The sequence below is a fragment of the Dermacentor silvarum genome, chromosome 6 (assembly GCF_013339745.2).
Source record: "Dermacentor silvarum isolate Dsil-2018 chromosome 6, BIME_Dsil_1.4, whole genome shotgun sequence".
NCBI lineage: Eukaryota > Metazoa > Arthropoda > Arachnida > Ixodida > Ixodidae > Dermacentor > Dermacentor silvarum.
The window spans coordinates 149,601,862-149,612,631 of record NC_051159.1 but is presented as its reverse complement, the minus strand read 5'-3'; the positions used below and the strand labels follow the sequence as shown (position 1 = coordinate 149,612,631).

At 48.5% G+C, this 10,770-nt stretch overlaps 1 protein-coding gene across 1 annotated transcript in view; it reads left to right on the top strand.

Moving 5' to 3' along the window:
- Window positions 1-270: 270 nt before the first annotated feature.
- LOC119456216 (bone morphogenetic protein receptor type-2-like) overlaps window positions 271-10,770 on the top strand; it is a 120,134-nt gene continuing 109,634 nt past the window's right edge. The window contains 1 exon segment of the mRNA XM_037717855.2: window positions 271-1,466. Coding sequence (XP_037573783.1) covers window positions 1,415-1,466 — 52 coding nt within the window. The 5' untranslated portion in view covers window positions 271-1,414.

The following is a 10,770-nucleotide window of genomic DNA, read 5'->3' as shown; positions in this document are numbered from 1 at the left end:
TTTCGGAAAGGAAAAATCAAGGAAAGCTTTTTGAGAAAGAGTCATCTTAGGAGGTCTGGTGGGCCGCACCAACGTGTCAACACGGCCGGACACTTTGGTGGAGGCCCGCACAGGTGGGCACAACGAGAAATGCTAGACGCAGCTATCGCGCAGCATTGCGGGCAGAGGTCTCCCTCTCCTCCAGCGCACACACGGCACGTCGAGAAGAGCGGAAGATAAACAACGACTGCAACAATTCATACGCAAAGCAAGCGTCGTCGTCGGCGGCGGCGCGGGGCTTCGATTTTCGAGCCGCCGCCACGGCACGCCGTGCGGCAGCCAAGGGCGCCCCGGCGTCCTCCCCCCCAACCCCCCCCGGCGGCGTTCTCAAAGTGGACTCCTCTGTCGGCTCGCCCAGCCAGCGCAGCCAGCCTCGCCAGTCTGGCGAAGAATGCCGCCGGTGCGGCAGCCGTACTGGCTCCGAGCAGTCGCCGGGAGCCGACTCGTCGTGTCTGCGTTGTTGCGGCGCCGCCGTGTTCTGCGTTCGTAAACACCGTCGGCCTGACCGCGAGGATCATGTGGCGCCGTGCGACCCACACATCGCCTCGGATCGTCGCCGACAACGTGGCCCACAGGTCGTCCGTGCCCGTCATCGCAGCGCTAACCGGCGCTGTTGCGTCTGCAGACAAGCTACTACTACAGCTGCTGATTTCGAAGGGGTTGTTTGGATGCGCGGCGACTGTATAGGCCTAACCGGTTGACGGAACTGACTGTGAGTGCGTGCCAAGTTGAGGCTGGCGCTCTGGTTCGATCGGCTGCCTTTCCGTACTCGTCGGATCGCCCTGGCCAGTGCGATTGTTCAATAGGAAGTGCCGGGAAGTTCCGTGCACACGGGGCTTGGTGCGCTTGCGCACCTGTCGGGGAGAATTTTGCCTGTTGGCGCTCGGGGACCAGCCGCGGATGCTGACTTTTTCGAGCAACCACTTCGAGCTGCCGCCCGCATGCCTGCCCGCGAGACGGATTTCTGCGAAAAACGGCTGCAACAACGAGGTTCGTCGCACTGCTGGTGTCAACAGCGGCGGCCCGAGTCGCGTACGCGTTTGGATGCCAAGTGCGTGTGTGTGTGAAGTGTCGTTCTCTTGCCTGGAGGTTTTCGCTCGCTGGTTTCTTTCACTCAAGCTGAGGATAACCTCTTTTCTTTCCCCTACGTCCAGATCTCTTCGTGTCAGATGATAGCCGTTGGTTCAAGTGCTATCCATTTAGACAGACGTATGTCTCGTGACGCGAATCTGCTGTATGTTTGCAAAGGTCGCTCAGCCGCGGCGACGGAAATCGAAGCGACCTTCGTGGCTTGTGACGGATGACGACTGTGTCAAAGCAGCGCGTACTTTCTTTGTAATTGGGACGACGACGTCCACGGTGCTGTGCTCTTGAAATGACTCCGCTGCGGCTTCTCATCATCGTGCCTCTGTTGGCTACGCTCATCCGTGAGTATTGTTTCTGAACTATTTCACCTGGGATTTTTGCGCAGTGTTTCTCATTGCATTGCCCATCATTCTTCCCGTCCGTTGCATCGTCCGTTGAGACAAGCGTCCCAGAAAAAAATCTATGTATAAAAGCTGAGACTCCATACTCAATACCAAACCTCCAAAAGAGCGCTCAACAGCCAGGAACTTCGGCTTAATTTTCTTTAGGCATATCTTCGCAGACATCTGGACCGATGAAGATCACCTACCTCGTCCTGATCCATATAACGAGTCCCAAATTCTTTCGAGGTCGGCGTCAGTGTGCTAAGCTGAAGTCAGTGCTACTACCTAACGGGGTTTAAGCCCGTTTTACATGGTGCGAATTTGCAGTGCGTTTTTCGCAGCTGCGATTTCCGCAGATGCGAAATTCTACTTAAGCAAGTATCATAAATACACCGTATCGTCTGTTACTTAAGCAAGTATCATAAATACACTGTATCGTCTGTACGAGACTTCCATCAGTAATACCATGCTGAATACATCGGTTCTCGTCCCCGATTATATTCCAGTCTTAAACCTTTAGAGAAGTAGCCCAGTATCCTAATCGAAAACGCTACATTGCAAAGGTTTCTGCACACGTGCACTAGTATCTACCGCAAAAGAACGCTACAGCGAAAAACACGCCATCGGGTGAGCGGCGACCTTTTCAAGGCATGCTGCGACATCCAGGTGAGCCCCGTGATTCACGAAAGCTCGGTTCTTGCCTTCGACGCATGAAGTACCAAGAACGGGAACGTTTAGACAGGTGACGCTGTGATTCACCGCATGCGATGTTTGCTTCGACGTGAAATCCTGGTTTAAAAGACTGGTATTGGCACGCCTGCTCCCAGAGACGCTAATTTTAGTGCAAGGCGACCGGCGGTGGCGTTTGCAAATGCTGCTGGTCTGTGAATATCAGCTGCTTCTCACTGCTATACACTCGGCCTGTAAGTCAAGCGCATCTATCTGCGCAGCCACATTTTATGCTAGGCCTAATCACGGCGTGCTGCTGCATAATCACGCTACTGTATGAGAGGCTTAAGATAATGAAGTCTCCCTAGCTGCTGCCTTTCATTCCACTAGAACCTGGTACGAGCGAAATAGCCTGCTGGCTAAAGGCCAACTTCCACTTTGTTCTGTACCCAACTAAGTATTGCAAGTTCCCTTCACGTTTCCCAGCCACGTCTTTCTTTTTCTTTTAGGACACAGAGTAATTTTTTTTTTTCATTTTTAATAAAGTTTTGACGTGGCATGGTTACATTGCCATTTAAAAGCAAGACCTTCACATCCTACTCTGGGTATTGCCTCCACGGTATGCGTAACTGGGCAGACGTCGAAGACAAGCGTGCGACGTGGTGGTTTGACTTAAGTCTGCAACATTAACGTTCTTGCAAACGGTTTCAGCACTTACTGGTTGTGCTTATTTTTCTGCTGCACCCTTTAGCTTGAGGCTTTTGAGCGTGAGCATATATGATGCATGTACCGACGAATTGGCAACGACTACCTAATGATTGAAACATAAATATAGTCAGATAATGAAAGAAAGCTCTGTTTTACTACATGAAGAGGCTTAGTAGTGTGTAGCTTCGTGCTTGGCTTTGTATTGTGTACCTGCGTCTGCCTCTGTCCTGTATACAAGTTTTGCCTACTGATTACCGCAAGAGGTTTAAAACGGACACGGGTAAATGTGTTGGTTCGTTCTCAAATGAGGACTACGCGATGCTTTGGGATATTCTCGCTCGCCCCTAATCCTTTGACAAATAGGAGGAAGAAATTAGGTAACTTAGGCTATAGGCATAATGGTTGATCGCATTATGTATATGTATACCTCAAAGGCGTGGGAATTGATCGACTGGAAGGTACCTCGTTCTTCAGCGACACGTGTGAAAGTCATTCGACCCGGTGACCGCCATCATCTTGGGCGCGAACAGACAAGAGCCCGTCTTCAAAACCTGAAGATAGAGGATTAAAATGTTCTGCTGCCGACACTAATGTGGCAGCGCTTTATGCAATAATCTAACATGAATTCGTTAAAAGGCTCGCGTTTCGACCGCGTCGCGGGCTGAGATTGAACACGTAATTAAAGCGTAAGACATATTGCCCATAGCAGCCTCTTCGTCTTGGTTCTTTCTCCTGCGGTATAAATCGCCGTCTCTGCTTTGTTAAGTAAGTTTGGGGAAACGACATCGGGCAGCCGGCTATCTGGTATTAAAGGTTGCGTTCAAGCAGTGCTTGCGAGTTATCATCAGGTCTCTATCACGTCTAGCCTGGTTGCTTTGTCCAGCAAAGCCGTGGCCGGCGGTGGTGGCATGGTAGTGTATGTGTATACCATGATGATCCCGTGGTTCTCGGTACCGCAGGGTCGGCCCCGCTTTACTTTTCTTTTTTTTTTTCTTTTTTCTTTCGCGTGATAAGTGTAGCGTGCTGTATGGACAGTATGGTGCTTTTTTTTCTTAATTACTTCAAGGCTCTACGTAATGTTCTCATTGTTAAGCGGTGTTCAAGCTTCTTTCGACATACAGGATGTCACAGCGGACGCTTGATGTGCGTGCCCTTGCAAACATCGTTTATGATTTTCAACTTTATATCAACAGACATTCTATCGAAGACAAAACAGCGAGGCAACAGAGACGCCACTGGATTTTTAAAAATAACTTTGTAAAAGCATGTATGGTGTGTAACGTTGCCTGCTTGGGAAATAGGGAAACAAGCAGGCGTATGCATAGAGTTTCTCACTATATTACCCAGAGGGAAATCTGGCGCTGCTGCGCTGTGGTATGCATGGGAATGCCGGTATATTGTCACTTCGGATTAGCATAGATCTTGGACAGCCAGAACATCCTTGAAGACTCGCCTGGCTAGCACCGTTCCGTCTGTCACAATGATTCATTTCCTGCTAAAACAGCACGTAAAAAGCTGTTTCAGCTTTCTTTATTACACAAAAACATGTTTTCTTTAAATTTGAGGACTCATTATTGGATGTACTATTATATGAAACGAAAAAGTATCAGTTCGCTGCTAAAGTTGGAAGACAGACAAGATTCTCGCTCGCTTTAGAACAACTTGTCTGTTCTTGCTTTTCTTCGCTTGATTCTGCATTGTAGGTGAGTAAACTTTATTGAGAGACGTAATATGGGTGAATGAAAGCCTTTTATGAAGATTTTATTTTAACAACGCATTATTTGTGTAGCCACATCCAAGGTTTAGGCGAAGCCTCGTACCACACCAGCCAACGCAAGCCTCGCAGACACATATCCCGTCATTCCCATTTCATTTCATTTATTTACTCTCAAGGCCGTACAGGCATTACAGAGAGGAGTGGCAATAGAAAAAGAAAAATATGGCTAAAGATGCAGCACATGGTCACAGATAGCCGACTTGAACACATCATGATCTGTGATAGTGACGATGGAGGCGGGAAGGCGATTCCAGTCTTGACTTGTTTTCGGGATGAAGGCTTCAAGGTATGCATTGCTTTTACACTGAGGCACCCCAACCTTCATTTGATGATCAATACGGGATGACAAATGGTTCGGAGGCGAAAGAAGTGTCATTTTTAGGTCATTATTAGTGCACTATATTTTATGAAACGAGCATAAGCGTGAAATTCGATGTCCAGTAGAAATGAGAGGTAGGTCAAGATGTTGCTTCATGCCAGAGACGCTGGCTAAGCGATAGTAGTTAGAGAGAATAAACCTAGCTGAGTGGTTTTGAACCGATTCTAAGGCCTGCGTTAACGAGCTAGTGTAGAGCCATATGGGTGAAGCATACTCTAGTTTAGAACGCACGAGTGTTTTATATAGTAGTAGTTTCAATGGAACGGGAGTGAGGCGGAGATTCCGCCGAAGAAAACCAAAGGTACTGTTAGCTTTGTTAATAACATGGTGGATATGTTTCTGCCATGACAGTTTATTAGTGATATGGACGCCTAGATACTTGTAGCTGTCGACGAACTGAAGAAGGCAACCGTTAAGTTCATAGCCCTGAGAAATGGACTGGTTAATTTTTCGAGACACCCTCATTGCTTTACATTTGTAAATGTTTAGTTTCATAAGCCATGTATCGCACCAAGAAGAAATTTTATTAAGGTCAGATTGAAGAACGGAGGAGTCAGACTCATTAGAAATTACGCGGTACAGAACGCAGTCGTCTGCAAAGAGCCTTATATTAGAAGTAACAGAATCAGGCAGGTCATTAATATAAATTAGAAAAAGAAGAGGCCCTAGGACTGACCCCTGAGGAACACCGGATGTTACATTGCAGGATTTAGAGTTATGATCATTAACAGAAACATACTGTGTTCTATTCTGCAAGAAACATTCAATCCATTTAAGCAAGCTACAATCAAGATGGAGTGCGCTAAGTTTCAGTAATAGTAGTGGATGTGAGACGGTATCAAAAGCTTTTGCGAAGTCAAGGAAAATGCAGTCAATAACTGAAGCTCGATCTAAAGCGGAAGACAAATCATTAGTAAAGGTTAATAATTGAGTCTCACAAGAATAATTTTTACGAAAACCATGCTGCTGTGACGCAAAAAAGACGCATTCCCATGAAGAAACTCGCATAGACGGTGGCGCCAGATTACCCTCTAGGTGTTATAGTGAGAAACTCTATGGACTTATGTATTATGAGAGTCTGAAACGCTTCTTGGATTTGATATTCGCGTACAAGCATAGCGACAAAGTTGCTCAGGCCGCTGACAATATCGCGTCTACGTTTACATGAACCCTGCCTAGTTGGGGCGACTCGACTTGTTGAGCGGAAATTCGTTCGCCGGGTTCGTGTGAATCGTAGCTCGTGGGGTCAAGAAAGCGTCGGGGCTGGCTGGGTCTACGAACCTGCAAGGGTTGGGCTGGCTCTCTCGATTCGACTCGCCTGTTGAAATACACGTTTAAACGCGGCGGCCGCACTTCGATGGGTGCGGAATGCAAAAAATGATCGTCTACCGTACATCAGGGTGTACGTCAAAGAAAACCACGTGCTCAAAATGAATCCATATAGTTAATCCAGAGCCCCCCGTTGCGGCGCCTCTCCAAGCCCCAGTATTGGTAATTGGGACGTTTAGCACCATTAATCAATCTATCCGGTGATCCGTCGGATGATGCGGAGAGTGAAATAATCGACAGCTTGAGGAAACGGAGCCACGGGTTGGGCCGAATAAGACGAGAGAAAGCCCTCAATCAAGGTCGGGCATCCGTCATACCACCGGAAATTCAACGCTCCCCGAACGCAGCCGGACGTCCGCGCCGGAAGCCGGCTTTGCTAGTTTTCTTCAGGACGACACGCCGCAGTTGAAGAATATCGCAGTCCTCGAGAGGCGCCGAGGTTCCGGCATGGACTGTTGCCAGTCAAGAGCTGGCGACGCAGTATACGCTGACGTGGCCCCGCTGCCGAGCCGGTAGCAAGTGAAAACTCAAGGCCGAGTTTATTTAACAAGCCAAAGATAGCGGAATAACGTGCATGCTATAGTCGCATAAATTGAAACGAAGGCATCATGGCGCGAAGCGTTTTGGGCGAATAGGTCTTTTAAGTGATCTTTCATATGATTTGAATAGGTCTTTTAAATGAGAAATGCGTAAACACTTCTATGCCTTCCCAACGAGAAAACCCGTCTGTCCGTCCGTCACGTGAGACGATCGATTTCAAGATAGGGCCCGCAGCAGCGAGCGAATTGACCTTCGTGCTGCCTTTTCGCTTAAACGTGAGCTAAGCGGCGAGAACACGGCGCACACGAAGCTATCGGCACTTGGCGTACTCTGTCCCCATCGCAGATCACTCTCAAGATATAGGGCTCGCATGGCCGCGCCACTCGCCTGCGCCGCCAGAGTACGGTTGACAATGGTTCGACGCAGACGGATAACGTACTAAAGAGCGATAACGGCTTATAACGATCGGAACGTCATCAGCGTACCTGGGGCCGTAACCTGCACTAGTTTGCTTGCGTCATCAATTCACCTTGCGCCGCCGTCCGCAGCAGTTCGTGTTGCCGCAGCGCTGTCGTTTATACTGGTCGGATCAATTTTCATAACATTGATTATGACACCGGGCTACGTGGAGATAGGCAAGTGGCACAATGCTTACGCGTAATGAGCCAAATCCCAGAGGAGTTTCTGCGTTAACGGTTTTGGAAATAAGTCCAAAACGTTGTGTGTGTGTGTGTGTGTGTGTGTGTGTGTGTGTGTGTGTGTGTGTGTGTGTGTGTGTGTGTGTGTGTGTGTGTGTGTGTGTGTGTGTGTGTGTGTGTGTGTGTGTAGTGTGTGTGTGTCTTCAAGGTTCCGTAACTCCGCAGTGACCACCCGGGGCTCTATGACATGCGCCTAATGCACGCGGCACACGAGTGTTTCCGCCACTATCGGAATGCGACCACAAGGCTGCGGGGTATCGAAGTCGCGACCTCTTGCTCGGCAGCGTAGCCACTGATCCGCCGCGCGGGTTTGAAATGTCAAGTGTTTGCCGTAGCTGGGGCAGTGCTCGAAACGTGGCGGCGCAGGGCTTGTCCCTGAAGCGTGTTTAATGCGCGAGGCGAACGTTGGCAACTGCAGGCAGAATAATTTCGAAAAGTGCACACCATTAAATGTAGGAACGACGCGCGAGCAGTCCGCATAATCATCTTAATGCGCTCGGCGGCGTAATTTGAGCTGTGCGGCATTATGGAAATACCAGCTGAGTTTTTTAGAGCGCAGTCATTGCGACCGCCCCATTAGCCCCTTCACAGCTCGAGTACAAGAAGACAATGCTAGAATATATATATATATATATATATATATATATATATATATATATATATATATATATATATATTCTTCTTATGTAACGCTTCTTTCCAGGACACCGAACGCGCGTTTCTTCCGCTGCCGAGCGTAGACGGGGACGAACATTTTGCGTTGATGGGCGACTTTGAAGGGAAACAAAGCGGCAACATTAACTCGGGACGTACGAGTAAACTATATACGCTTCCGCAATTAGCTAAACGGCCGCACTTGACGGTGATATGAAGTTTGCCGCACCAGTAAGACACGCAAGAAGCAAAGTTTTATGGCCGACGCCTCCCCGGAGGTCTCGCACCGGCACGCCGTGACGTCGTGGATTTCCACAGCAAGGACGAAGGCATCTCCCAGCGATCGCAGATTACCACTGTCTCGCGTCAGCTGTCTGTGTGCTATATGCGTGCAAGTTTCCTCATCTAACCGTACCATACAATGTCCTGTGGTCCTTGAATCTGTTTGCCATTCCTTGGCACTCACTCTGTTACTCTAACAGCCACCGGTTGCCTGCTGTATAAGCATTACATGACAAGTTCTATTCTCTCTTCTTCCATATCTTTTGTTTATTAACTGCGACAGTGCGTGAAGTGCGCCTATACTGAAGAGCTCGTTATCCCAAAATCGTATAAAGAAAAGCAAAAAAAAAGTAAAAGGAGGGAACAATAACAACAACAAAACAATCTGCACCTTTCAGAAGAAACCAGATTTACGTATGCTAAAAGCATGGCATAAAAATGCAAATACACGACACGCGTAATGTATAGCGTTAACGCACGACCTGTGATTACGGGCTATTCGTACCGAAACGTTGATCTCAATCTCGTTATCTTTGGTCGTGAAGGCAATAACTTCATACGTCTCCTCCCATCTGCGCACCCTTCTCTGAGAAGACTGATATCTTCCTATCTCAAGAAGACAATAGACCCTCAGTTTACTGCCCCGCTCGGTTCGAGAAGAGCTTCCCTGCATTAGTTCCGTTCCGTGGAAGCCATTGCGCGCTGCTGCCCTCGTGTTTTCAGCGTGAGGAATTTCCGGCGTTTATTTTTGCTCAGTGCGCATCCGGGTGTTCGTCTTCTCTCTCTCTCTCTCTTTCTTTTTTTGTTAGTTGCACCGGTTATATATTTGCGCCCTCGCCGCTTCGTACATGCTGCGCTGCTGAGGGCATTGCTTGTTGAGAAACTTCGATTCTTTCGTGGGCGTGCGGATTGAAGCGCGCGCTCTCGCTTGGCCGGGTCGTTCGACGAGCACGCCACCCGAGCGAGCAGAGTAAACGCGCCGCTTGCACGTTTGCAACGCGAAACACTTCGCAGACCCCGATCATCAGCACACACACGCAAGCGCGCACAGACTCCAGCCGCTTATGCAATGCCAGTGATCGTCTGGCATGCGTGCTTATTTTCGCAAAAGAAAATCCGAGCGTATGACCTCGTGTGTGGGATTACATTGTCCTAAACGTGGAGCTGGAACGCATCCCCCCCCCTCCCCCTTTCTTCCAGTCTTCGTCTTTCGTACTAACTTGCGTAAGACAGATAAGCAACTTTATTGAACCAAGAATGAGTTATTGCTCGTCAAGATGAGCCCCCTCATTCCAGAGGCTCGCTCGTATACGCCCCGCCAGACAGGCTGTTTGTCTATACATAAGGGGAGCTTTAGATATAACGGACTATAATTAGCCATGTGTACTAAAACATTTAAACAACGCTACCGCTGAATTCAGCACTACCGTTCAATTGCTTGCGCCCGCCTTTTCTAAAGCTCTGAAATAACTGATGGGGTTCGCCTCTAAGAACTTGAACGGGGCCTGCGTAGGGGACAGCTTCGTGCAGTGTCTCCGGAATAATTATGGTAACTGACCGTCTCGAGCTTTTTTTTTTTTTAACATATGCGCCGAAATCTCAACACATGGCCGTTATGCGTTCAACCTCCAACGGTATGTAGCCGCCGGAGCGAGGAGTCCAACCCGCGACCTCGTGCTAAGCAGCAGAACGCCATAGCCGCTACCGCGGCAGGGTTGTGCCGGATAAAAACACGTCACTGCTGTATTCAGCGCTACGATTTGTTCGGTTTCTCGGCGGCTATACATAACATTGATCTCTTTCTGCGTGTGCGCAAATGACAATCGAACTGAAAATTTGCCGTTCCGTGTGAGAGTATATCGCGTAGTATGTGTTGCGAACGAAACACGTGCCATTACTATATGCAAACAATCTTGCGGTTGAACAAGTCTCCTCGCAAATCGTGAACTCAACTCGAGACTACCGCTCGACCGATACAATCTCTACCATATCCGAGTTGGCCAGGAAGATACAGCACTGTCGACGCGACGGCGAATCATTCGTCGACCGAAAGTCCTGGAAGATGGGACGACGATTAGCCGAAACCATTTGGTTAATAGACGCCATGCAGTGTACAGTATGAAATACAGTACATTATGAAATAAATTATTGGGAAAGCTGTATACGCTAGAAAGGACTTGATAACTTTTTGCTGCCAAATGGTTTATGCCAAAGTAGAAAACCGTT